This window comes from Lycium barbarum, chromosome 3, assembly GCF_019175385.1.
Source record: "Lycium barbarum isolate Lr01 chromosome 3, ASM1917538v2, whole genome shotgun sequence".
NCBI lineage: Eukaryota > Viridiplantae > Streptophyta > Magnoliopsida > Solanales > Solanaceae > Lycium > Lycium barbarum.
In genome coordinates this window covers 120,892,363-120,920,154 of record NC_083339.1, presented here as the reverse complement: position 1 = coordinate 120,920,154, position 27,792 = coordinate 120,892,363, and the positions used below count along the sequence as shown (strand labels likewise).

General features: G+C 34.5%; 4 protein-coding genes across 7 annotated transcripts; 2 read left to right on the top strand and 2 right to left on the bottom strand.

Moving 5' to 3' along the window:
- The first annotated feature begins 6 nt into the window (after nt 1–6).
- Nucleotides 7–2,235, top strand: LOC132632099 (uncharacterized). 2 transcript variants are annotated; one of them, XM_060347919.1, is made up of 4 exons: nt 7–187; nt 1,031–1,103; nt 1,193–1,248; nt 1,997–2,235. In XM_060347919.1, exons 1-4 carry the CDS (start codon nt 150–152, stop codon nt 2,106–2,108), a joined length of 279 nt encoding a protein of 92 aa, XP_060203902.1. In that variant the 5' UTR covers nt 7–149; the 3' UTR covers nt 2,109–2,235. The 2 variants fall into 2 exon arrangements, with proteins under 2 accessions (XP_060203902.1, XP_060203903.1); XM_060347920.1 differs by having other exon boundaries at nt 1,000–1,103.
- Nucleotides 2,236–2,750: 515 nt separating this feature from the next.
- LOC132632098 (protein ABIL3) lies at nt 2,751–8,041 on the bottom strand. Of its 3 annotated transcripts, none has more exons than XM_060347915.1 (10): nt 7,651–8,041; nt 6,882–7,023; nt 6,466–6,548; nt 6,229–6,379; nt 4,309–4,408; nt 4,097–4,192; nt 3,961–4,003; nt 3,649–3,740; nt 3,371–3,513; nt 2,751–3,167 (listed from the first exon to the last, which is right to left on the bottom strand). In XM_060347915.1, exons 2-10 carry the CDS (start codon nt 6,984–6,986, stop codon nt 2,997–2,999), a joined length of 984 nt encoding a protein of 327 aa, XP_060203898.1. In that variant the 5' UTR covers nt 6,987–7,023; nt 7,651–8,041; the 3' UTR covers nt 2,751–2,996. The 3 variants fall into 3 exon arrangements, with proteins under 3 accessions (XP_060203898.1, XP_060203899.1, XP_060203900.1); XM_060347916.1 differs by having other exon boundaries at nt 6,882–7,012; XM_060347917.1 differs by lacking the exon at nt 7,651–8,041 and adding an exon at nt 7,093–7,465 and having other exon boundaries at nt 6,882–7,012.
- Nucleotides 8,042–15,833: 7,792 nt separating this feature from the next.
- LOC132631204 (protein RKD4) lies at nt 15,834–17,299 on the top strand. The gene is made up of 3 exons (XM_060346797.1): nt 15,834–15,928; nt 16,225–16,762; nt 17,009–17,299. The coding sequence occupies exons 1-3, from the start codon at nt 15,834–15,836 to the stop codon at nt 17,171–17,173; spliced, it is 798 nt and encodes a 265-aa protein (XP_060202780.1). The 3' UTR covers nt 17,174–17,299.
- Nucleotides 17,300–17,979: 680 nt separating this feature from the next.
- Nucleotides 17,980–19,523, bottom strand: LOC132632097 (uncharacterized protein At4g00950). Its single transcript, XM_060347914.1, has 2 exons — nt 18,811–19,523; nt 17,980–18,323 (listed from the first exon to the last, which is right to left on the bottom strand). The coding sequence occupies exons 1-2, from the start codon at nt 19,390–19,392 to the stop codon at nt 18,249–18,251; spliced, it is 657 nt and encodes a 218-aa protein (XP_060203897.1). The 5' UTR covers nt 19,393–19,523; the 3' UTR covers nt 17,980–18,248.
- Between the last annotated feature and the right edge of the window lie 8,269 nt (nt 19,524–27,792).

The window sequence follows — 27,792 nt, the reverse complement described above, 5'->3', positions numbered from 1 at the left end:
AATAATTTTATTAAGCTGAAGAACAAAAGACCTTTCAATACAAAAAATACCCACTTATATTAGTACGGGTCGGGTTTCCCTGCCAAAATTCCAAAACCCTAGCAATCAACAACCAATAGCTTCACATCTGCTGTAAAACAACTCTGTCCATGGATTCCAACGTGGCGTCTTCATGGGACTTCAACTGGTATTTTCTCTTCCTATAGTCCCTCTTTCCTTATATATATATCGACAAATGCTTTTCTGCTAATATTATGTGAACATATGTATATTAAAAGGATATATTCATACTCTTGCAAGTTTGTTCTTGGTTTTAGCAAGTCATTTGAAGATTACCCATATGGTTTTACTTGATTCCTTATTACAAAGCTGTTTTCTTCTAGGAAGAGGGACTAGGAGGTAGGTAACTGATTTTCAAGTAATGGGGCATAGCAGAACTATCTTTCAATTATGTTTTCAGAGAACGGAGGAATCAAAGTGCATATATTGAGATACTTGTAGAGAAGCTTAACACTGAACCTGTAGTCTCAAGACTCGGCGTAATTCAATTTTACCTTACAAAGAAGTACTATTAGCTTTGTTAAGTTTCATACTGACTTTTTCACTGAGAAAGCTTGTTAGTTTCTTGTTTATTTTTTTCTATACACTAGCCTGTTTTCAACTTCAAAAGTGGATAGTTTAGCTTCACGGACATCTTCCTAATTTGTCGAATCTCTTCTTGATGCCATGCCACCCTATCTTAATGTCTCCTTTCCTGCAGAATACTTGATATAGTTGAAGTATTTATGTTCTATATGTTGTTTGTCCATTTCTTTGCTGTTCTTTTTTTTGTCAATTAATTAAAAACAAAGACCTGTCTATATACGGTTCCATTTTGGTAGTGAAATGAGAACTTGATGCATTCTTAAACTCAAGAATCTGAACTGAAGAACAGAGCAGCGAATTTGTGACATCTATACACTATGTTAATGCACTTTTGATTTGTATTCATGTGCAAAGGAGTGAATTTTATGAGGTATACTTTCTGCAGCAACTTGGAAGTAGATCTTGGATCTGAAGAAAATGCTCAGATTGTCTATACTGCATTGACTGTTGATAAGGAGGTGAAGTGTGATACTGATATTCTTTTAGTCATTGTAGCATCTGTCTCATTCTAACTATTGCTTCAACTCTGTTCAAATAAAAATTGCAGTTGCAGCCTGATAAAGTGAAGAGGCATATGTCTGTATCTAACGGGAAGCTTTCAGTGTGAGCACTTGTTTCTACTCACTTACTTGTTGAAACCAGTTGATTTTCTCACTTTTGCATTTTGTTGATCCTACTGCAGTTAGTAAGTTACTTTTGTCAATGTGTTCTTATATGTTCGGGGATATCTGATGGTAATTTGTAGATATCTTCATATTGTATACAAGTTCTTAAGAGCATAATTGTAATGTCGTGGTTGCGTATTTTATATTCCTTTGCTCACAAGTATCATTTACTGAAATCAAGCACTGCATATTGCACTAGAGTTTTCTTTGTAAACTCTTTCGTGTTTGCTGAAATATACTTAGCAGCAGTCATTTATCTTAATAGCAAATGGCCTAGTCAGAGGAAAACTTGTTCAAAATGACATTTCTTCCTTTACCCCCTGATTAGGAAGGAGGAATGTCACTCTTATATGCCCAAAATTTCTGAATGTTGACATCCAAGGGTGTGCCCTAGTGGTCAATGAAGTGGGTTGAGAACTATGAGGCCTTAAGTTCAAATCTCAGCAAAGACGAAAATATTAGGTGATTTCTTCTAGCCTTGGTGGATAGAGTTACCTGGTACCTGTTGCTGGTGGGAGGTAGCAGGTATCTCGTGGATTTAGTCGAGGTGCGCGCAAGCTGGCCTGGACACCACCATTATAAAAAATAAAAAAAAATTGAATACCGAGTCTTCAAGTTAATATGCTTGCTATTTCTTGCTAACATTCTGCATTATTCAGCTTTCTGAACTCTTTGATGCTTTACAGGAATTTTGAGGCTGTTGAAGCAAGATTTCTTCGTGCATCATTTAGTGCATTTGTGGATGTACTCACACTCGCAACAAAAACCATTGAAGAATTTGGTCCAAAGAAGGAATAGATACCTCTATTGAACATTGTTGGACATTGTTCATTTATTGATGTGCCATATAGAGAAAGCCCATTGATGTTGTAATTGACTTTGTGCCAGCTGATAAATTAATTTCAGATTATATTCATCTTTATAATTGATAGCAGGTATCTCTTGAACTACAAGAAGCACTAAATGGAGTACTTGCTTTGGCCTTGATAAAGATGCTCAAGCAATCTCTTACTGCTCAAATCCTCATGAATCGTTGATAATAAAAGGTTTTAACAAAAAAAAAAAAAAAAAAAAAAAACCTGACATGTAACCTTTCGCCTACACCAAAGTTCAGATGATATCCTCATTCCTTATGCTTCAAACATTCCACCGGAATTTCGTCATATACATTTTTTGTTGCTTCAAAAGGCAAGGATAAAAGAAAACGAGGGAATCAGGAATTATTGACTTATCAATAATTTGCAGATGCATTATTTGTATAAATTGGAGAACTATGTGGCAATGTTGGTTTATGTCAAATGAGGCAATCATGTCATAATCCACAAACAATTTTTCAGCTTCAACTACAAATAACTCTTTTCATTTTCAACTCAAGTTTTCTCCAAACGGACCCTTAAAATCCTTGCTATATTACTTTATCATCTGTCAAGACCATGTCCAGGACCACTAATCAATATTATATAATTGCAATTACGAACTGCCAATACATTGCCAAAATTTAATATACAATTGAGGAAAGGTAAGCAGTGCACCAATAAAAAAGCCTGTCCCTGGTTTTCTGTATACAACTGGAGAAGGGTAAGCACTAATGTAATATAGTAACAATAAAGCATGTTCCTGGTTTCCAGCTGCAAGTGCTACCACATCCACCTCCTTTAGTCACATTTTTCTTTGAACTTGTTACTGTTAATATTCATCTATATATGTATATAGCGTTTCATCTTTCTTTGATTTGCGTCGACTGAGCAAAGATTTTAGCAGACGTTTACTTTTGCTGGCATGTTGTTCAAGATCTTTGGTGTTTATATTGTCCACATGAAGCCGCATTGAAGCTGATTTACGAGGCTCTGCACCATACTGCTAAAACACAATTTAACAGTTAAAAGAAAAAAAAAACTAAAAGTCGACTATGCACGAGTCAATTTGCAGATTTCAGGATAGAGGAGCATGATCTTATTTGACTGGACCTGTTAATTTCAGCAGCAGTTAAAAGCTATTAAGACTGGACCTGGATATTAACATATTAAACAAATGAAAAACATATAGGATGCAGTAATTACCCGTCTCCCATTGGAAGGGTTTGGAGTAGTAGGCCGACTCTTATTTGGGGTGGTTGGCCTAGAACTTTTGGGGGTGGTTGGCCGACTAGCAAGAGATGCGGTTCGTAACAGAGGAAACCGATGTGGTGAAACTGTTCGCTTGTCTGTTGGCCCATTACGCCAGAGTACAAAAAGAAGGATAAAATTAATTACAACCAGCAATGAGAACGAGAAGGTCAAAATTATAAGCACTGGGATGCAAAGATATTATATAATGCAAGAAAAAGATGGGTAGAGACCTAATTCCTTTTTCGGTGTGGTTGTTCCGGAGAATGAAAATTTTCCATACTGCTGAAGAAGTCGTGGAGAAGGTGATGGGGAGAATCCTTTCCTGCAGCGTACAAATCATTAGATGGTCATGCATGGTAAAACATAAAGGGCTTTTAACACATTTGACCGCTCGGCCAAAAATAATTACAGCTGCTAACCACTATACAAACTATACACTACTACATTTGTGGGCTATTACTTTGATGGGCGGCTCAGTGTAAATATCGTAAACATAAAAGGTATCAGGTAGCTGGATACAACAAGCAGCGAGAAAAAATTACCCAGCTGTAGATGGTGGAGTCTCTCTAATTGTTGCTCGCACAGCTGCGTTAAAAGAAACCAGCTTCGGTCATATCATTTTTCCACAAACTATTTTAACAGAAACTCAAAAATTGAAGGCAATGCATAATATGTTACCATTTCTAAATTGATTCCAATCATCTTGATCGTCAAGACTACACCCTTGGTACTTTATCTTGGTGGTGAGATCAGCACCATTCGCTGTCTCGCCAACTGAAAGAAAATTTTCAAAAATAGTTGAATGTTCTATGTTCTGACTTGAGAGTGACAAATACTGCTAAAGGAACAGAATTGAAAGATGTACACTCATGTGATATAATCATAATTACCTGGTAATATATATCGCTTGTGGTACTTAGGAGTATGAATAACCAATGACTGCTGCAACAGGCCCTCGTTATCAATGTAATCCTGGCATGTCTTTAGTCTCTACAAGAAAACCAGGCAAAATGAATAAGAGCCGAGTCATTTACAGGTAAATTGACAGTTCAAGTCAAGCATATATTGCTCCAATGCTTGATCCATTTAGTAGAGCAACAAGATGAAATAGGCATATATCTACACATATATGCTGGATCCGAGTCGTTCTGACAGTTGAGTTCCAGCTCTATATATCCAAATTAGGTCCGCACAAGCAAGCCAAACAAGAAATAAGACACAAATAGATTAACTAAATCCTGATCACATGTATACAATTCTTGAATTCCCAGAGAAAGTCTAATGAATTAGGATAACAGTATTCATTTTTATGAAGTAAATTAGGATCACACCATAACAATATAAAACAGCAGAAAAGGCTCATAACTAGCTTCACTATTTGTGTGTGTATAATCTTCTTGAAGAAAAAAAGTGTGTGTATTTGTGCATTCACTTCACCTATAAAACATTCTAGACACAACACAGAATTCTTCAGACAAAACACCAAGAAAAATGGCATATTGCGAAGCATTTGATATATTCAAGCATTGGATCTTCAGAAGGTGTTAGCATGTGGCAGTCCTAGATTATGGCTACTACCACTACAATACTTAATGAAAACCTGTAAAAGTTCATTTGCAAGGATCATGAACGAATTATATTTCCTCAACCACATGGAACTTGATATGCATCTTGATTTCAATTATGGAGTTCATTCGAATAACCTATCTATAAGAAGTATTGCAAGATCTTCATATGTTTATGTGGTGAGGAGGACGAAAGACCAAACAAGTACATTTTTAAAGGTACAAAGGTATTTTTCAATAAAAGTCACGATCGATATCGTCACTACTCACTAGCATCAAGACTGTCACTATCGTCGGTATCGTCATTATCATCAATGTCGATCTCATCAAGAAGAAAGCCTTTAGGCTGGTTATCCAGGAACTTGTTCAGAAGTACCGTAATGAAAGGAATATAGGAGTTTGTAGCTAGGTATTTGACCAAATAGGATCATCCAATTCCTATAGAACCTATCACTAAAATATCCCTACAGGGGGATAAGGCTACGCGAAGCGAAAAGGGTTTTCCATGAGATGGGAAATGAAAACTATTTTCCCCACACGAAGTTTTTGAATAAGTGATTGTCTGATAATGACCAAGGAATATCAATCTTTCTGCTAAACAGGATGGATTCAATTCATAATTCATTAGATGCGTTTTATGAATGTCAACTAAGTATCATAAGTAAATAGCTCCCGGTTAATCAATCATTTGATAACTAGAGTCATTATTTGATAAATGATCACTATGAATCAGGCTCAACAGAATTGATCAATCCTTACAACAGTTGAATATATGACATTAAAAAGAGGATTAGTCACACATATGCTATTACATAGTGGTCACTTTTTTGTGCAAATTGCCATGGTTTATCCTACGCATAATACATAAATAGGCCCTCAAACTTGGTCTCATTTTTTAAGTATGACCTCCAACTTTGGGTGTGCACAAGTAGGCACCTTAACTTGTCTCCACTTTGTCAATTGAACACTTTAACTTAAAAAATGATCATCTAGACACCTCCAAAAGTATGTGCCACGTCAATGCCACGTCAGCGCCACATCAGCATTTGTGTTTATGTGTTCAACTTTTTACAAGTTGAGGTGCCTACCTGTGCACACCCAAAGTTGGAGGGCATACTTAAAAGATGAGGCCAAGTTTGAGGGCCTATTTATGTATTATGCCTTTACCCTATCAGAATTCTTTAAACGATGGTCTTCATAAAATTTTGATATCCAGAAAAAAAGACTAAAGGAGTAAGTTATTACCTGCTCAATGCAAGATATACGCAGCTCTGTTCCAGAAACTTCATCGACTTTTTCATCCAAGAGATCACTGACCTTATATGTCACAGAGCCTAAATGATCCACGGTGTTCACAAGTGCTTTAATGGCATAATCTTTCAACGTATCTACCACACTGTAAGAAGAGAAATATGTCAGAAGCCATAACAAAAAGACATGGAAAATGAATTGAGCTTTCCAGCAAGTCGACAGATAACTCACACATCTTTTTGCTCGTCATTAGAGTAAGATAATTCAAAATATTCAGCTGCTGTGTAAAGTTGTTGCCTCAGATTCTTCAAATCCTGAAGAAACAAATGCGAGTCACAAACACATAAGACCTAGATACATAGCAAAAAATTAAAAACCAAGTCAACAATGAAAGTATTTTAAGAATCCAGATTCTTTACCACTCTTTAATGTCTTTCTTCAAGATCTCAAATGACTAACTAGCAAGTTAAAATCAGAGAAACTTTCGATATGCAGCTTCCAAGTTCTTAAACATTGGAATCAAAAGTTTGGGATGAATATTAAAGGTAATCATTTCTACATTCTCTAACAAAGAGACATACCTTTCATGTTCCAAAGATCCTATTTTGAAGAAAAATAATCAATGTTTAGCAAATAAGAGGAGGTACCTCAAGACTATCAGCAAAGAGCATGCTTTGATGCATAGAAACTTCATCAAAATTGGCTGGCTCCCTGGGAAAGGTCATTGTAGCTGGTGAATTTAGTGTCTCCATTCAGTAACTGGTAATCAGCTCTTGTCCTGTAACAACCCTGATGCCAACATTAATATAAATAAAAAGGAAAAAGCTGTTAAAAACTAGTAATTCTTTGCCAATATACCCTTTAAATTCACTTCTGCAACGATTACTAGTTAAAAGCTAGCATCCAATCTCATAGTGCTAGTTTCATTTCCTTTCATAAAAAAAAACAATTACTACAGTCCAGAAAAGCGACTAATGAATCAACAAAAAACCAACAGTTCACACCAGACAGAGACAATAAGAAAAATCAAGATACTGCTTTATATTATTCTCTGCAACTATTTCCAGAATAATTAAATCATTAAATTTGAGCTAGGAACTTCAAAAAAGTCAGTCTTGTCTGAAACTTAACAATTACACTCCCCATTATTCAGAACAAACTTAAAAGCAAGAAACAAGAAAAAGCTGCAATCTTTAAGTTAAATGAGAACCCAAGTTAGGCAAATCCAAAATAAATAAATAAAAATCTACCCAAAAACTACAAGATAAATAAACTTGCAGGGAGCTAAAGAACTCATCACATTTTTCCAAATTTGAAATCTTTATTTCACTATCTAGTCTAGGCAACAAAATAGAGCAAACCCCACAAGCAGAACTTAAAAAAAAAAAAAAAAAAAAAAGTAACAAAGAACCTAACCTGTGAATTTTATTTTATCCTAGTAGAGCAATGAAACTGACACCAACTTAGTTATATAACAAAACATGAGTTTGTTGAAAGAGAACTGGGGAAATAAATAGGCCCTCATTCAATATAAGTTGGTACCAAGAAATTTGACTAAACCAAAAGAAAAAGACAAATAAGCTTTTTTGTGGGTTATTATTGAGAGAACTGATAATGGCAAAGCAGTAGTAGAAGTAGTGAGTAGAAGATGGGGACAGCCGTGCATCAAGGCGAGCACGTCTTCAAGAATTCAAAAAAGTAGGAAGGGGGTGATTTGGGAGAATATTATTAGAATGTGTACTGGTTTGGGTAGCAGAAAAAAGAAATGGGGTCATCTTGCAAATCACAGAAAAACTCCTCTTTGTAATCATTGCTACAACGTTTGCTTTAATTTTGTATAGTAGACCATGTCGTCCTCGTGTCTCCTTTTTTCTTTATAGGTTAAAAATAGCATTTGGCCCTCTTCTCTACTAGGTTGGATTACCCTTTCCCCTCTAATATTTATAATAAAGAGTTTTAGGCTATATACACGATCAGTTCTAAGAGTTTTCATAATATTTAATAATAAATCTTAAAATTTGTAACGATGAAGGAGAGGAATCACCACCCAATGGGGATTTTATGAAAGTATGGTTATCTGTGATAATACCTTTACGCAGAGGCGGCGTCAGGATCGGGATTCTAATTCGTTTAAGTTACAGGGTTCTAAATTAACAATTTATACATATTCAATGAATTTTTCAACACAAATACAGGATTTAGACCAAAGTTACTGGGTTCGACCGCACCCCCGACTACCATGCTAGCTCCGCCTCTGCCTTTATGAGATTATTGAATCTGGTTCTTTTCAACGAACACGCACTCTTGCATTCAAGATCTTCACACCGGTTCATTTTCTGATTAATTAGAAAGACATAAAAATAAAATTGATTACATTTTATTGACGGTGCAAATATTTTTTACAATAACGATGTATATAACTTAAACTCGTATTTAAATGATCGTTCTCTTATGTATTTACTTCTTTCATTTTAATTTATGGTTGGTGCCTGTTTGGATACAAAGTTTAATAGATAGACAATTTTTAAAATTTGTTAAAATATGGTTTATGTGGCTATAAAAAGGGAGAAAATGAATGAACTTAGCCATTTACAATTTGTACGCGAAGACTTCTTATGTATTATTTTCAATTTTTTTATATATCAAACAAAAATTGTTGTAACTTTTTTTTTAAAATTACAAAATTAATTGATCCGTTTCTGTCTGGTAATAGATTGATTGACTAGATTGGAATTTCGGCGTGCAAAGTGAAGGCATCCACATAATCCTTAAAAGCATACTGGTTCAACAGGAATAATTAATAAACATTTCCTGTTTCACTTTATGGTGAAATCTTCATTCCGTTGTCAATAATCACACTTGAGTTTACCACTTACTTTAGGCATACACTTACAATATTTAATAGTACTCTGGGATCCACTGTCCAACCTATCTATTCTACTTCTCGATCATTTGAAACAATTCAGCTTATTGAGATGAATGATACATGGACTAAAATTGAAAATAATTCCATTTCTTAAAGGCATTAAACCTTTTTAGCAAACCAAGACCATATTTCAACAAAACAAAAAAATATATATATATTTTTCTATTTATTACGTTCCAACAAATGAAAGTATAACTTTATTTGGGGTATATACAGGGGCAGAGCCAGAGTGAGCGTTACGGGTTCGGCCGAGCTTAGTAATTTTGGTCCAATTATGTAATTGTCTTAAGAAATCCATTGAATATATACACATTCTTAATTTAGAACCCAACAATTTAAAAAAACTAGCATTCCGAACTCAGTAATAACAAATCTTGGCTCCGCCTTTGAGTATATACCTAGTTGTCAATTACTTATTGGAAAAATCATTTGACTTATGAAATTTGATATGACAATCTCGATGAAGCTGAATAATGATATTTTAATTATGTTTTAGAAAAAAAACCTCTTCGTATAATTTATTGTTTGCCAATAAGCATGACTAGACAAGTTGTGTGTGGTCGCTAAAAGAACAATCTCGTACTTTTTCTAAATTATCTTCTACTTGATCCCAAATAAGTAATAAGAAATTCTGTAATTAGTTAAAATTCGATTCACGTGTTATCGTCTATCGTTTTTAAAAAAAAAAAAAAATAGATAAGGAAAGGAGCACTATCCAGAAATAGTGTTTTAAAAGGCGGGGGCGTAAGGTCAGGCGTAAGCCCCGAGGCACGGGGCGTAAGCCTCATGGGACTTTAATTTTTAGTATTTCATAAAAGGATATAATTATAATAAACACTTTTAAATAGGTAAAATAACGTAAAAATTTGAAGAAAACTATAAATATATGCTCCATCTCCACAAAAAAACTAATCAAAACAATTTATTATACACTACTTACAAGCACAAGTGATTGCTCATTATTTTTTTGAGATAGTAGAAGACAAGATAAATAATTGGAAAAGAACATATATTAGGCATTCTAGCAATAAAAAAAAGGTCGTGACTTTTAAATTTAATGTTTCGGTTCCTTTTTAAAATATTTGAGTAATTACTTGTTGACTTTTGAGAATTTGAGCATTATATTGAGGACTTATTTAACAAATTTTGTTTTAATTTGAAGAAGTTTTCTGGGCTTACGCCCCAACACGCCCCAACGAAAAAAACTCGTCCCAAACGCCCAGACGTATTCCCCGAATTGCTAGGCGTACTCTTTTTGAGACTTTCGCCTCGAACCATCGCCCCGGTGCATTTTTGATACGCCCCGCCCCGAGACTCGCCCCGAAAATGTCTTTTAAAACACTCTCCGGAAATACATAGTAGTGGGTGAACTACAATATCATACTTCCCTACTATGTAGTGCTACACAAACTTGAAAAATATATGTGAACTAATTAATAAAGTGATTAAGCCAAAGTGCGTATAAATAATGTGAATCGAGTATTGTGATATTGTAAAGGGACCATGAGCTCCTAAAGTGACAGTCTTTTCAGTATAGTAAATAAATCAATGCCGTGAATGGTGGAGGTCCCACAGGAAAGACTCAAAAAACTGGAATTATGGTCTTCTTCTTTTTTCTCATGCCACAAAAACCCAAAAGTCAAATGTCAAAACCAAACCTTATGGACGGGACTAAGCATTAATCTCAATTAATTCGTATTAGTTATACGGAATCTTCTCCTCGCTATGTGTTTTCTATTTTGCTAAATTTGCATGTACTCTGGAATACTGTAGATATTTCAGGTTTGTTTCTTTTCATGTATTTTTTAGGTCTACCTTATTCTTCTTTTAGTACATTTAATTATTATAGCTTCACACTTGTAGGCCTATGCATTTAGATATTTACATAGGAGATAACTAAACCATCTAGACTATCTTATCTTATACAATATTGGCTCATCTTTTGGATCACGCTTAACATTGAAGGTCTTACAACTATTCTCTGTAGATTTTTATATTTTTTGGTGTGTCTTCCTGTCATATAACACTACACTGTTCTGTACTATATTTCAACCATCACATTTTAATATATATATTGTACTTCTTTATCTATCATATTAATATGTAACTCCATAAGTGTGAGTTCGCTCATATTGTGACTCTTAAGCTCAAATATACGAGGAGGGTTATATAAGGTTGACAACCGATTCCCAACTAAAAATGCATTTAATCAGTTTTTCAAATAGATTTTGATTTTATGAATTAACAAGTGAAAAGATGGTGATACTATAAAGATGGTCGTAAAAGCTTTGTATGTATATTGGTTCGATTATCAAAATTGGCTTTATTTTGTTAATCAATGAAATCAAGAAGAAAAAAAGAAAACGACGAAAAATCGGAGAGAGGAGAATTCATGCATATTGAAGACAACAAAATCTGGGTTTGGGCTTGGGCTTATTAGTGACAAGAGTTGCATCGGGCCATTCGTACGATTGCGTAGTCTTTAATTTCATTTTTTTGCGCGGATGGTTCTTCTAGTTCTTTTGGGGCGGTCTTTAATATTTGTCCCTCAAATTGTTGGTCTTTAATTTTTTACTTTAGCTTAAAAAGATGACCGCAAATATCCTGAGGTTTGAACTTGAACCCCAGCTCAGTTAAAAACAAAAAAAAAGGCAAGGCAAGATTTTGGGAAAAGTCTGTCTTATGCGGCATAGGTTGCCTTAAGACATAACTAAAGTTATGCCGGATCCGGCATAGGTTGCCTTAAGGCATAACTAAAAGTCTGTCTTATAAGGCAACCTATGCCAGATCCGTCATAACTAAAAGTTATGCCTTAAGACAACCTATGCTGTCTCTGGCAAAGGTTGCCTTAGCATAACTAAAAGCCTGTGTTTTGTGAAAATCTTGCCATGCGAATTTGTTTTTTTTTTTTTTTTACTCTACTGGGGTTCGAACTAGGGGCGGAGCTAGCCCTTCGGGCGTGGGTTCGACCCAACCCAATAGCTTTTATCCGAACCATATATTTGTTTTAAATTTTTTGTCAAACATGTAAAAATTATTAATTAAGAACTCAATAACTTTAAATAATTAGAACTCCGAACCCACAAGTTTTGGATCCTGGCTCCGCCTTTGGTTTGAACCCAAAATCTATGAGTTCATAGACCAACAAATAAACGTACTTTGGCCCACAATTTTTCACTAAATGAAAAATATGGACTAAAATTAAAGACCAGCTATATGAAGGCCAAAAACTAAAGACCAGTCCATATGAAGGACAATCCGCGCCAAAAAGTGGATATAACTTAAAGGATTCATTGGATCGCACTTGAATCTTGATGGATTTGTAGTAGAGAAAAGGCCCATCACAAAACCCTAAAACCAGGGATGTGCTGATCATAAACATACTCCGTCTATCCCATATTACTTCGCAACTTTTTCTTTTGCACGCCTCTTAATATATCATAAATAAAAGATGTATATTACTACTTTACCTCTAACTCTTTCTAATAAATACATTCTAATCAATATTAACTATTTTCAAGAATATTTAATATTAAGGCTAAAATGGGAAAAATTTAATTAATTTTATCTTGGTTTTGTAAATGAACAAGTAATTTGAGACATATATGCCACGCCCCGAACCATGGCCTGGGCGTAACACGGCACTCGGGCCTTGCTTGCATGTGTCCGAGCGAACCTCATGGCTTGCTTGTCAACATGGGCATCAAAACAATATAATCTATATGATACAATTTAAATAAATCATGAAAATGTAATTTGCGGAATAAAGTCTTGAAATTATCTCATAGCATGAAATATCATGGAAACACAATAGTTTGCAAACATAAAAGCATAACTGACTCTGTGAACTAACATATGTCTATGAAACCTCTAAAACATGTCTGAATACTAACTACTAGGACATGACCCTGGACTACCATAAACTGAATACTAATGCAGACTCCATGTTGAACCCCGAGAGAAGTGGGGCTCACCAATAAGCTGATATCTGAAATGATCCTACTGCGCGGATGTATGCTCTTGAAAACCGGTATCTGCACCGTAAAGTGCAGGCCCCGGGCAAAAGGGACGTTAGTACATGGTGAATAGTACTAGTATGTAAAACCTGCTGAAATGAAGAACATGGCACGACATAGATATAGGATATGAACTGAAACTGAATGTAACTTGAACATGAACATGAAACGTGAGTGAAGTCTTAAAACAGTAATCAATAGAAATACTTGTATGTAAAACTACTTGTAACGTGGGGAATGCTTTAGTATAACCGACAACATGGTCTGGTACTTGCGTCCTACCAGCAGAACACTCACAACCTTGCCAGGGATATGAGATTTAAGTAATAATAAGCATGTAAGGATCCAAACTGCATAATGAAGGTGTTGCCTCCTTGCTAACAACCCTTATCCTACGGTGGCTACGTAGTTTCAGGCTATTTGAGCCTTCTCGGTTAACTAAGCAATTCCCAAAACATGAACATAATATAGTTGACTAAGAAGCCCATGATTTTCGTGAAATAACTTGTAAATAACTTGTAATTATGATTTCACGAAATAACTTGTAACTTGGTTTCATGAAATATCTTGTAATATGGTTTCATGAGATAACTTGTCATAATCTTGCAAACATGTTCTTGATTCATGAGTAATAACAATAGTTCATATATATATATATATATATATATATATATATATAATTGACTTGAAAACATGCTTGTAACTTGCTACATAAAATCATAAAGTTTCATATAAACATAATGAGAGCACATGAGGAAGAATTTATGATTCATGGATTAAGCTAGGGTTCCTAATAACCGTAATGGAAGATTAGAAATACAATAACGAATATAGATACAATATTCATGTACATAAATATATAAATACGGGTTACCAATATGTTGGGTTTAATGCCCTAGGATTTGAACTTCATGGATATCAAGAAACGGAGCATGGGGAAGAACGTAGAGATACCCACATGTGGATGGAAGTTCTACATACCTTAATTGCTCCAAAACTTGAATTAAAGACTTGAGCTTTGAAGAAGATTTCCAAAATCTTGAATTCTTGAACCTTGAGATGGGTTTTCTTGAAAACCCCAATTTTAGAATGATAATTTCTTGTTTAGATTACAAGGATAGGTATTAGAATTGAGTTGGAATAATTAGGGTAGGCTTACCTTGGTGTTCTTGATGATGGAAGAGGGTAGGAAGTCGTTCTGGGGCTTGAAAGAATGAAAAATAATGACTTGAACTGGTATGGACGAATATATACTGTACTGTGAAATTGCAATTTACGTCCAGCATAGTGCTGGCCGTATTTCAGTTTACGGTCGTAAATTGAAATACGGTCCGTATTTTGCAATACGGACTGCACTGCGTCTCTTCAGTAAAATGGCCATAACTCTTTGCACAGATGTCCGTTTGACCCCCAATAATATACCGTTGGAAAGGTATTTCAAAGATCTACAACTTTCATCAAGGAAGTTTTCCCAAAATTCAAATACGTTTTGAAATACGGGCCGTAAATCGAAATACGGTCCGTATTTAACCATGTGACATCAAAATGCCAAATTCCAGAATGTTCAGAAATTCTTGGTTTCAGTTTACGATCACTGTTCATGGGCGTAAACTGAAATACGATCACTGTTCATGGGCGTAAACCACGATCTTACAACTGAACAGAGAAATTCTAACTCTCACATTCTTTATCTGATTTTCTAAGTCTAGAATCATGATCAAAATTCAAGTTAAAGGTACGGGGTGTTACAATATATTTTTAGTAATGTGGCCAAGTAATATGAGACGGAGGGAGTAAATATTTTGTGAACGCATTCGAGTTCATTCATTATGTTCATTATTATTCCTAATAATACTCTCCTCACACTTGTTAATTGTTTTGTAACTTCCATCTACGTTAATCCCAATATTTTGACTCCACGCACTCATATTCATACAATCTAATTCTTAGAAACATAAAAAAGAAACTAGAATTGAAGCAATATTTCTGGAATTAACTTTTTCAATGACAATGTAAAATTATACTTATTTTACACTACTAGGCTATCAAGAAAGTAATTACAGATAATTATCCATAATAAATGAAATTAACAACTTAAATTCACGTTACTTGCTACAAGTTAAAATTCATTGAAATTCTTATATTGTCTATTTATGTATATGCATTAATTTTTGTTTATTTAATACTCATTTTTCCACTGCCAATTAAAATAGGAATTTCATTTAGTGATAATTCTTTTTAAGTGTTTTTTTCTTCCTTTTTTCGGCTAAACAAAGTTGTGAATCTCATTTAGATAACCATGCCTGGATGGAGTATTGCTAGTGTAAACACACATCGAAAACACACGCGTACATACGTATGTGGTGTATGTAGATGAATTTTAGGATGAATGCATTAATTCGTGTCCCACAATTAATCATATCATCAACAACAATTAATAGCGCATTTTCTTTTTCTACACTAATTCATATGTAAAAGCCGTGCGCATTAATAAGAATCCATAATTTCTATACATTGTAACTCCCATAATCCTCTCGCACGAACTCCAATTTATTTATCACTCATTTACTCTCCATCCAAATCCCAATTTATAAACCCCCTCCCCAACTTGACTATTCAATTTCTCGAATCTCAACTCTCTAATTATTTTCCAAAACATGAATTCTCAAGCACTTAGCGTTCTAAAGATGGAAAATCAAAATGATCAATTTGATTGGTTGTATTCAGAAGAACACCGTCATTCCCTTTTCGGGTAAGTAACATAAACAAGTTAGCTACTATTATGTTCTCAACCTTTTATTATGATTTTTTCGTCTTGGTGAAATTTCGATTATAGGGTCATTATAAAAAAATCTCAAAGCATCAATATACATATATAGGGTCGAAAAATTAGTAAATTATGTTTTTTTCTTGATATGTAGAACCCATAAATTTAAAATTCTAGTTCTGTTTCTCAATATGCATGTACATTTTTTTTTTGGAGCAAATATGTCATTATTATATATTCATTTTCGACTAAAGTTTTCATTTTCTTGTTTTGATCAATAGAACATGGCAACAAGATTCAAGATTGTCCAATGGAGGCTTATTCAACTTTGACTTTGACCCCTTTCAATTTCCCAATGATGTTCAAGACAATCACTTCCCATTTTTTGGGCTTGACGACTTTGAAGAAATATGCCAAGATTTGGGCACGTTCGACTTCAAATTACTACCACCTCCATTAATTCAAGAAGATAATAATATCCCCATTGATGCCAATGCTAATGCCATGCCTCTGAACATGACATGTAGTCCTTTAGACGAATGTCAGGTTACTAATCCCACCTTTTATGGAACAGAAATTTGCAGCGGTACTAATAAGGAGCTTATTCGGAAGCGAAAAAATAATAATGGAAGGTATAAGAAGAGTGATACATTAGAATTGGATGAGATACAAAGGTATTTTCATGTACCAATAACAGAAGCAGCCAAAGAGTTGAGAGTTGGATTGACAGTGCTGAAGAAAAGATGTAGGGAACTTAATATCATGCGTTGGCCTCATCGCAAGCTTAAGAGCTTGCAGACTCTCATTCATAGTGTTAAGGTACGTACGAGTAGGATTTAAGTTGCATGTACTAACAATTTAATTAATTTTTTTATTATCATTGCAAGTTAATTGGTTAGAAAGGTTTTTCTCTATTTTTCAAATTGTCATATCAGACTTGATATACATTATGGAATACCTATTAGTAATTGTTATAAGTTGCTTTTACCTGGTGTGATGCATATTACTTAAAACTATTTCTAATAAACTTAATTAATGGTTGTATTGGTAAATAAATTAATGCAGGAAATGGGACTGACAAGTGAAGTGGAGATGCTGGAAGAGCACCAAAGAATGCTAGAGAAAGTGCCTGAATTGGAATTAACCGAAAGAACAAAGAAATTAAGACAAGCCTGCTTCAAGGCTAATTACAAGAAAAGAAGGGCCTCCATGGCTGCTGCTTTCTTTTGATTTCATTTCTTGATTCCCCTAGCTTGGACTAGATCTCTTACTATCCCTTAGACTAGATTTCTTAATTACAATTGGTACTAATGTATGATCGATGTCAATATATCTAGCCATGTGGCATTGATTTCTCTTTACATCTCTTCCCCTTTCTGTTGTCTTAATACAACAAGTCTAGCTAGCCATGCCGTTTCTATAGAATTTCCCCTCAAGTCTGCTACACTATTTGCTTTTTGTTTTAATTTTGCGTGACATAGTTTGATCGACACACGCCCTTTAAGAATTTTTTTACTAATTGGGTAATTTGACTAAATTATTTTTATATATAAGTCTTTCATCTCAGTTTAATACTAATTTATTTTTCACCACATTTATCCGCCTCCACATTCATTGAGCGGGGGTTAAGTGGAAACTAATAATTAATTATATCTGAATTTTCTAAAATGACAATTATTTTGGACCAGTTATTTTTATTAAGAAACTAATAATCAATTATATCTGAATTTTCTAAAATGATAACTATGTTGGATTAATTATTTTTAGTAAGCACGACAACTAAAATGAACCGGAGGGAGTATAACATAAACTGAAATTGAGGATGTACCTTTTTTCCTCCTCATTAAAACTTAACGATTACCAAAAAGATATGTCAACGACGACAAAAATTCAATAGTCAAATTCGGATCTGGTCTTAATTCTGTTTTTCTTTCATTTGGTTTAATTCGCGTCATCATCTTGACAAATTAGAACACGTAGGTAGAAAATTTAAGCGAAAACACGAAGAACTTTCAAAGTTAATTACACGGTGCATGTATGGTAATTTCATTGCGTAAGTCTGTAAATAAATAAGTTCACACGTAAACGTGGTGTATAGAACCTATATATACATAATTAAGTTGCAAGTACGTCTAAATACAGGTAACAGATTCGTAATTCCATAAACGAACCTAGTACATAATCAAAGTCATTACATGACTTAAATTTATAATTTACCATGTTAAAACTAGTCCACACGTCCGTGGAAATAATAAGATAGAATTTTCCTTCTTCGTGGAAGTCAAGTTGCCCTGTTGTGGAACATTCAAAGAGCTCTTTTACTTTTTGTCCGTCTCCATCTCCATGGGACCGCCTGCTTAATGCTATCGTAAATTCCTCCCTGTAATTTACAATTAAAATGCAATAATACATTATAAACAGATTATTTGCCATTTAATATAAAACAAGTTCAGTGTCAGTCTGAAGCAATTTTTATATTCAGTGTGTTTTACTAAATTTTTTATTGTTCGATTTTAGTGTTGACTTACCAAAAAAGTATAATCGCCTTTTGTTGAACCACTGAATTTGTATCTTGTTAGAAAACATGGATCAACTATGAAAGTTATCGCTAATTTATCACTAAACCTCATGTGCATAACAATTTTTTTAATAATCCATCACTAATCCGGTCTTAAATAGGGTTGGTGACAATTTTTTGTTGTTTAACGACAAAAAAACAACAAAAAATATCCGTTACTAATTCTTATTTTTCTTTAGTAAAGATGAAAATGTTCTTTCATTACAACAAGAATACAATATCTTTCTTAAAACTAATACTCACATATCTTTTAGGCTAATATTAGGAAAGGATATTAGAAGACACTTACCAAGAGGTTAGAATTGTTACGAGAGAAACTGAAGAAGCTTCCTTTCCTTGTAAACCTTAGGACCTTCCTTTGATGTATATCAAAATCATAAGCACTTGAAGTAGTACTACTGAGAGGACCGGAAAAGTCAAAACTACCCTTGACAACAACTCCTCCATTATTCTCCTTGAAGCTTTCCCATCTACATGATCTCATCAACATGTCCTTATTATTACCACTGATATCTTTCTTCTCAAGTGCTGCTTCATTAATCGAAGAAAAAGACCGGCCTGCATAAGGCCCGTCCAACACCGTCGTTGGCGAGGGCGTGTTAGTAATTTTCATAGCTTCACTCAACAACAACCTTGGTGGCAAGTCTAGACACCTTGCTACTTTGGACTTGGTAGGTGATTTTGGTTTTCCAGGTGCTTCTTCCCATTGAAATGGGATTGAAACTAATGGATGAAGTGGTGGAGTAGTATATGCAGCTAGATGATGATTATTATTTCTAATTGGCTTGTTTGGAAGTTTAGATAAAGAAAGCTTTGGAGTAGAATAAGAATTAGAACACGTCTCAAAATCTTCATGATTATGAGAGGCCATTTTCTCAATTTACGACTTCTTAACAATTCCAATCCCCTCACTCACTTCATATATATTTATTTGTAGAAGATATATAAATGGGATAGCATGAAAAATGAGGTGTTAAAACGCTCCTCTGGCGCTTCTTATTCACGAGTTACGTATTGGAATAACGGATATATATGTTCGTTGAAGAGTCTTTAGGGTTAACACTACTAATAGGACAAGGGTGTGGGGGCCCTTTGATTAATTATTTTAAGTAGCGGTAGGACCCAATTTTAAGATGTTGAATTAGTCATAAAGCACACATGTAAAGGATAACGACCTTCTACGGTCACTCCAATGACTTATCAGTGGGTTTATGGTCTAATGGAGGTCAACCGTCCGGTTTTATATAATTTAAACAAGAGAAGATAAATAAAGGGTTAAGCTGTATGCACTCACGTAACAAATATTTCGACAATTCAATCATTTAAATGATATAATCAATAATCAATTCTCTTTAATTATTAATCTGATAAAGTTATTACGCCCTCTGTTTTAATTTACTATATTTGACAAGACATAAAGTTTAATAAGAAAATGATTTCTTAAAAATTTATTGTCCAAATATGCCATAAAATTTGTGTGACTATTAAACTTTTGAAATTTATGATCTAAAATACATCATAATATTTATATGACTATAAAAAAGTCATTCAGAAAATATAGAAATCTGTCGACAAAGCGAGACGGAGAGAATAATAGCTAACATGTTATCAAAAGTTATAATTCAAAAACTTTTTTTACCGTAACAACATGTATAACGTAAATCCGACAAATAATGCCACTAATAGGAGGTCATAGAAAAGGTCGTGGAGATAAGGTTAGTGTGACGGCGAAAGAAACATCCAAATGGCATTGAATTTTTAGCCGGCCAGGCCCTACAAATACGAAACTGTCAGACGAGTTAATTTTTATCAGTTCAGAAAAGTATTTTTTACATAATCCAATACTCTTTTCATTCCAAAATAAGTGTCATTTTAGCTCATTAAAAATAATAATAAATATATGATATAGTTTATTAAGTTATCATTATTTATTAGTAGATATTTTTTAGAATTGAGCATTATTAAGAAGAAGAAATTCTTTAATATAAGTATAGTTGAGAACAATTATTACTATTTTTTATCTTGAATTCTAAAGCGACACTTTAAATAATTTTTTCTCTAAAGTGATACTTATTTTTGGATGGAGGAAGTAACTATCAACGATAGGCATATATTGGTGATGAATAACATTTTGTTTTAAAAAAGGGCAACATATAACATGGTAAAACAAAAATATGCTTTTTAGAAATATTTAGATGGGATGATCAACGCATTTTATATTCACCAAAACCAGGAATAGACCATTTGCGTTCAGTATCCTTTCTGTCCCACATTGTAATCGGTTCTCATTTGCTTTCAATCCCTTCTTGTATTCTTTTGGTAGTTTGGTTGAAAATTTTAGTATTCATAAGTTTTAACGTAGATGTGAGGTACGATTACACTATTTCTTTATATTCTTGTGTGTCTTTTACGTGTCTTAGTTTTGTTGGGCACATAGTTTAAAAAAATATATATGAAAAAAAAACTTTTTAATATTGTGATCTTAAATTAAGATGTGTATAATGTACTAAAATGTTCTTAAATCTTGTAGGCTTAAACATATCATGAGAATGTTAGAGCTAATAGTTTCTATTCATAGAAAATGACATTCTTTTTTAAACAAGTTAAAAAAAGAAATACGGCATAAATTGAAACAATAGGGAGCAATAACTACTAGCTAGTAGAGTCAGAGCTCTCTATAACGACGTTTTACTATAACGACCAAGTTTTCTTTGGATTCACTTTTCATGTTACATTATATATATTACACGTTCTCTACAATAGCCTCTTGCTATAACAACCAAAAATCAGATTTAGTTGAAATGAAATCTTTATGATAAATCCATGCAATTAATTAAGAGGAATCATGAGAGATTGAGAGTACATCAATTCAAATCCTGAACTATAAACTGCACGATAAAAGAAAGATATACCAATTCTAAGGATTCACATGATTTATTGTGAATCCAAGCAACAATAGAAAGATTTATGTCTTAGATTTGATAACACTTGTGTTAAGCAAGCGGAGTAATCAAATCAGAGAGGGGAAAAAAGTCTCCTCCGCATGATCGCACCGATATCACAATAAATTACGCAGTTATAAAGAGATAATTTGATTGTAATATACTTTTAGAAAAGATAATCACTTGACGGTGCTTAATTTAATTGGTTAGCACTTGATCGGTAATTTAATAGAATGCAGGACTCGGGATTTGCCTTTGATTGCTAGGTCAATATTTCAAGCTGACAGGAGTTTACCTCACCCACTCCGAATTCGTTCATTCTGGTAAGACTATTTTTCATTTGCCTTTATTTACCTTTTTGATGTAAGAAAAGCGCATAATTTGTTAATTATCTTCTTCCTATGGCAGATGCTTTCTATGATATTAACTTACCTAAGCTCTCCATTGGTGGAACTAGGCGTTTTCTATCCACCTATAGAGATGCTTGTTGAACACTAGGATGCCCATAATAAAATTTCTATTTTTTATAACAGTTGCTAGCTGAACTTATTCAGACTGCCGGTCTAAAATAGAGTACGAAAAAAGCATAGAATTATGGTACGTTCGTGATAAGTGGTGGAATTTTTAAATAGAAAAATATAATCAGTGAGTATTCATATAGATAACCCACTAACTTTTATTTGTACTGCTGGTGCTTACGTAGTAGAGAGTTAATTCCATTTCTATGCTATTAATTTCCATCTTTCTTAGGTTTATCATGCACAAGCATGTCACGGCATTTTTATTTTCCCTATAGGAACTTTCCAATGATTTGAGAAATGAATCAAAGCTAAGAGCTAATAAAAGATGTTGCAAAAAGAGGGGACACAAGAAGATGCCTTAAGCCATTAGCCATACAGGGCATTCGTTTCCACATGGAATGACCAGAAATCTCTTTCTCTTCCCAGCCTTAATAATACTTTATCCATCTACCCTCACTCACATACATCACTGATGTTGTTTGGTCACATCTTAGTTAATTTCTGCTGCCACAATGAAATCGCTGTACCATTTATTTCTCATCCAAAAATTTACAACTAATCAGAAATGAAAATCGTAAGGCTTGATTTCCAGAAAAAGAAATTACAGAGGCTCCAAGCGGGGGCGGAAGGTAGTTCATCTGAACCCCTTAACGAAAAAATCACACGGTATACACAACTCACAAGGTCAAATTTCTTTTATGTATATACCCTGGGAAAATCTTGTCCTGCCACAACAAATTAAGCAATTAAATGCATCTTACTTTTTGGCCTATCTGCATTTACTCTACTCGACCAGAAGAAGAAAATACTAGTCACAACAGGTACCTAGATGCAGGCTAGACAAATGGTCCAAGGCCATTAAGTCTCCAAGACAATATGACCAAACGGAGAAAAACTCACTTGCATTTAGTGTAAAAATTTATTAATACTAGTCATTTGTCATGTATAAACTTTTGTTAGTTTACCATGGTTAGATGATATGGTAAAATGTTTGATTTGATGTACATTTGGTGCGAATAAGTATTTTCCATGACCAAACCTTTCTCTATTGTTTTATTATGCTCATTTTTTTGTCATTTACAAAATCTACTTCTTATGAGAGTCATATGAATCTAAATGTTCGGCTAAATAAGGAAACGTGTTAAAGACTTATCTGCACTGCTAATCAAATTTATGTGGAGTTACACCTAAAATTTAGTTGCATCTTTAGGATATGAAAGACAACCAAATGAAACCAATTTGACGGCCATTAACATAAAAATCCAGCATCTATCTTATGAGCCAATAGGATTTTCCTTTTCTTTTGACTTCTTGAAGCACATTTTTCGTATTTGCAGTGATAGCACATACGACGACTAACAATTTTATAGATGTAAGAGTTAAAGTGTATCATTCAATGTAATAGTTGAAAAATGTTGGGTTTTGATATTGATGAATGGGAAATGATGGGATGGAAAGTGAAGGAATGTAAAAGGTCTCTTTTGCTTTGGTTAAAGAATTTGTCCCACATAGGAAAAAGAGAGGAAAAGAGAGGTGTATATATTACATTCACATTCTCTAATTGCTAAAAGGGTTGAGGGGGCAAGGACCCCTCATGTTGCCGTCATCGCTCGCTTGGGTTTGGCTTTGTCAAAGATTGATTAATTATCTTTTTGGACAAACTTTTCTTTAATTAAATAGGAAAAAAAAAACCAAAAACATCCATCGCGGATCGACCCTGACCTGCGACTTGTGACCGACCCAGTCCGTTTTTCTCTTCCCATATATTTTCGAATTTCCCTCCAAAAACGTAGTGACTGATCTGAATGGTTTCAAACATTTAGAATCAGTACCTCCAACTGATACATATTCCTGATTTGTTCCAGAATTCATAACGAATTTTCTGCGCTAAAAAACGAAATAAAACCTTTCTCTCCAAAAACTCTCTTGTTTTATTTTGTGTGATACACTGCCGTTGAGTGGTTCGCCGCTACCTGAATTTGGAGTACTACTATTCTGGTAAGATAATCGTTCTATCCTGGGAGGGGATATTCCATCAACCTCGAGTACTGTGAGGGGAATAATTTCCTTAAGGACACACTTTGAACTAAGTGGGCTCGATTATATTCTAAAAATATTTTTATTTTCCAACACTATTTCTGTTCATTTTCCAGTTTATGTAGTTTACTGTTTTAAGTATTTTACTGTTAACTATTTTATACTGTGTAATCTGGTTTTACTAAGTGTTTTACGGATTGTGTTGAAACTTTATTTCAACTTATACAGATTATTTTAAAACAATCTTAAGGAAATTTCTTATAAGATTATAATATGTATTCAGTTTAAGGAGATTAAAACTTGTGTAGTTTTCTACTCCATATGAATATTAGTATTCTGACTCGAAGATATAAAAATTTCGTTGGAATACCAAAGTTCATAATTACACTGCGATTTGAAGAAATAAAATCTTCATCGTTTAAGTTTGTGATTTAATTGCTATTTTGGTTTTATTAACTAATACAGTTTGTCGATTTGACAGTGACAAAGAAATAATGACAATTGAGACTGGAACTCCCTGTGCGACTGGAACTCCCTCTGCGAATATTGCACCAGCGGTTACTCCTACAACTCGTATCGCTGTGCCACCGATTGAGAAACCTGCGAAGTTCATCGGTGCCAACTTTAAAGGATGGAAGCAAAGAATGTTCTTTTGGCTCACCACCCTTGGTATGCAAAAGTTCACCAGTGAGGACCCTCCCGTGCCTGCCGCCGACATGCCTGACAACCAAAAGTTCATGGTCACTGAGGCTTGGAAACAAGCTGATTTTTGGTGCAAAGGCTACATTTTGAGTGCCTTAGAAGATGACAACGTCTACAGTGCAGTATAGACCTCCAAAGAACTATGGAGTGCACTTGAAAAGAAGTACAAAACCGAAGATGCTTGCTTGAAGAAGTTTGTGGTTGCCAAATTCCTAGACTACAAAAAGGTGGATGGAAAAACCGTTGGAACCCAAGTTCAAGAGCTTCAACTTATCTTCCATGACCTTATTACTGAAGGTATGGTAGTGAATGAAGCGTTCCAAGTGGCTGCAATGATTGAGTAGTTGCCGCCCTCATGGAAAGATTTCAAGAATTATCTTAAACACAAGAGAAAGGAAATGAAGTTGGAGGATCTTGTGATTCGTCTCAAGATCGAGGAAGATAACAAAACCGGTGAGAAGAGGTATCGTAAGAGTTCACCGATTGAAGGGACAAACGTTGTTGAAGATGCTGCTCTGAAAAAAGAACAAGAAAAAGAAGAGGCCTTCTGGAAAGGAGAAGGATCCTAACAAGAAAAAGTTCAAGGGCAACTGTTATAATTATGGTAAAGCAGGCCATAAAGCTCCCGACTGTCGTGCCCCCAGGAAGGACAAAGAGAAAAACAAGGGTCAGGCAAACATGGTGGAAGTTGTTGATGACATGTGTGCAATGCTGTCTGAGTGCAACCTGGTTGGTAACCCAAAGGAGTGGTGGCTTGATTCTGGCGCCACTCGACATGTGTGTGCCGTTAAGGAAGCATTTGCAACCTACACTCCCGCTGGACCCGAAGAGGAGCTAAACATGGGAAATACTGCAACAGCCAAAGTTGAAGGATATGGAAAGGTTTGGTTGAAGATGACATCCGGAAAGGTGCTGACTCTCAACAACGTCGTGCACGTTCCAACAATTAGGAAGAACCTAGTTTCAGCCGCATTACTCGTGAAAAATGGGTTTAAGTGCATGCTGGTTAGTGATAAATTTGTACTTAGTAAGAATGACATGTTTGTAGGAAAGGGCTACCTCACCGAGGGCCTTTTCAAACTTAATGTAATGGTATTTGACAGTATTAATGGAAAATCTGCTTCTTCTTACTTATTGGAGTCAAATAATTTATGGCATGTTCGTTTAGGACATGTCAATTACAAAACCTTGTGAAAAATGATTAATCTTGAAATATTGCCCAAATTTGAGTGTAATATATCTAAATGTCAAATATGTGTTGAATCAAAGTTTGATAAGCATTCGTATAAGTCTGTTCAGAAGAATTCAAATCCTTTAGACTTAATCCATACTGACATTTGTGATATGAAGTCAATACCATCTCGCGGTGGGAAAAAGTATTTCATAACTTTTATTGACGATTGCACTCGATATTGTTATGTTTATTTGCTAAATAGTAAGGATGAAGCAATAGAAGCATTTAAGCAATATAAGAATGAAGTCAAAAATCAATTGAACAAAAAGATTAAAATGATTAGAAGTGATAGGGGTGGGGAATACGAATCTCCTTTTGCAGAGATATGTTTAGAATATGGGATTATTCATCAAACTACTTCCCCCTACACACCACAATCAAATGGAATTACGGAAAGGAAAAACCGAACATTAAAGGAGATGATGAATGCTTTATTAATAAGTTCCGGTATACCGCAGAGCTTGTGGGGAAAAGCTATCCTTACAGCTAATCGAATACTCAACAGGGTGCCCCACAGCAAAACACAATCTATTCCATATGGACTATGGAAAGGAAGAAAACCCAACTTGAAATATTTCAAAGTGTGAGGGTGTTTAGCAAAGGTCCAAGTTCATTTGCCCAAAAGGGTAAAAATCGGACCAAAAACTGTGGATTGTGTTTTTATTGACTATGCTACAAACAGCAAAGCTTGTCGGTTTTTGGTTCACAAATTGGACAACCCCGAAATTCATGTTAATACGGTAATTGAATCAGATAATGCTGAATTTTTTGAAAACATTTATTCGTATAAAACGGAATGTGAGTCGTCAATTGAAAGATCTAAACGACCGCGGGAAGAACCAAAGGAAAGTACACCAAGTGAAGAGGATCCAAAGCGTAGCAAACGTCAAATAACATCTACTTCCTTTGGACCAGATTTTGTGACATTCTTGCTTGAAAATGAGCCTCAAACATTCAAAGCAGCGATGTCATCTTCTGATTCAGCATTTTGGAAAGAGGCAGTCAATAGTGAGATTGAATCAATTTTGAACAACCATACATGGGAATTGGTTGAACTTCCTCCTGGAAATAAACCTTTAGGATCAAAATGGACTTTTAAAAGGAAAATGAAAGCTGATGGCATTATTGACAAATATAAGGCAAGACTTGTGGTCAAAGGTTATAGACAAAAAGAAGGCCTTGATTACTTTGACACATACTCGCCGGTAACAAAAATAACATCTATTCGGGTGTTAGTGGCACTGGCGGCCGTATATGGTCTTGAAATCCATCAAATGGATGTCAAGACAACTTTCTTAAATGGAGAATTGGAGGAAGAAATTTACATTGAATAACCTGAGGGTTTTGTGGTTCCTGGTAAAGAAAGGAAAGTGTGCAAACTTGTTAAGTCACTTTATGGACTTAAACAAGCACCCAAACAATGGCATGCGAAATTTGACCAAACAATGTTGGCGAATGGATTTAAGATTAATGAGTGTGACAAATGTGTTTACATTAAAAATACTCCAAATCATGAAGTCATTGTTTTTTATATGTTGATGACATGTTGATAATGAGTAGAGATATTGCCGATGTAAATACTACGAAGCGTATGCTCCCTAGCAAGTTTGACATGAAAGACTTAGGGGTTGCTGATTTGATCTTAGGAATTAGGATCCATAAAACTCCACAAGGTCTAGCATTATCACAGTCATATTATATTGAAAAGGTACTTGACAAGTTCAAGTATTTAAATTTCAAATTGATGTAAGTTTTGCACTTCAAAAGAATGAAGGTGAAAACGACTCACAATTGGACTATGCACGAGTTTTGGGAAGTTTGATGTATATTATGAA

Bases quoted from the DNA above. Each gene is read 5' to 3' on its own strand.
- LOC132632099 (XM_060347919.1), top strand. From the start codon at position 150: ATGGATTCCAACGTGGCGTCTTCATGGGACTTCAACTG. The intron at 188-1,030 runs GTATTTTCTCTT...TACTTTCTGCAG, and splicing joins TCTTCATGGGACTTCAACTG to CAACTTGGAAGTAGATCTTG. The intron at 1,104-1,192 runs GTGAAGTGTGAT...TAAAAATTGCAG, and splicing joins CATTGACTGTTGATAAGGAG to TTGCAGCCTGATAAAGTGAA.
- LOC132632098 (XM_060347915.1), bottom strand. From the start codon at position 6,986: ATGGAGACACTAAATTCACCAGCTACAATGACCTTTCCCAGGGAGCCA. The intron at 4,193-4,308 runs GTAATTATGATT...ATTTTCTTTCAG, and splicing joins CAAGCGATATATATTACCAG to TTGGCGAGACAGCGAATGGT. The intron at 3,514-3,648 runs GTCTCTACCCAT...ATGGGCCAACAG, and splicing joins CACACCGAAAAAGGAATTAG to ACAAGCGAACAGTTTCACCA.
- LOC132631204 (XM_060346797.1), top strand. From the start codon at position 15,834: ATGAATTCTCAAGCACTTAGCGTTCTAAAGATGGAAAATCAAAATGAT. The intron at 15,929-16,224 runs GTAAGTAACATA...TTTGATCAATAG, and splicing joins CACCGTCATTCCCTTTTCGG to AACATGGCAACAAGATTCAA. The intron at 16,763-17,008 runs GTACGTACGAGT...AAATTAATGCAG, and splicing joins CTCTCATTCATAGTGTTAAG to GAAATGGGACTGACAAGTGA.
- LOC132632097 (XM_060347914.1), bottom strand. From the start codon at position 19,392: ATGGCCTCTCATAATCATGAAGATTTTGAGACGTGTTCTAATTCTTAT. The intron at 18,324-18,810 runs GTAAGTGTCTTC...TGTAAATTACAG, and splicing joins GTAACAATTCTAACCTCTTG to GGAGGAATTTACGATAGCAT.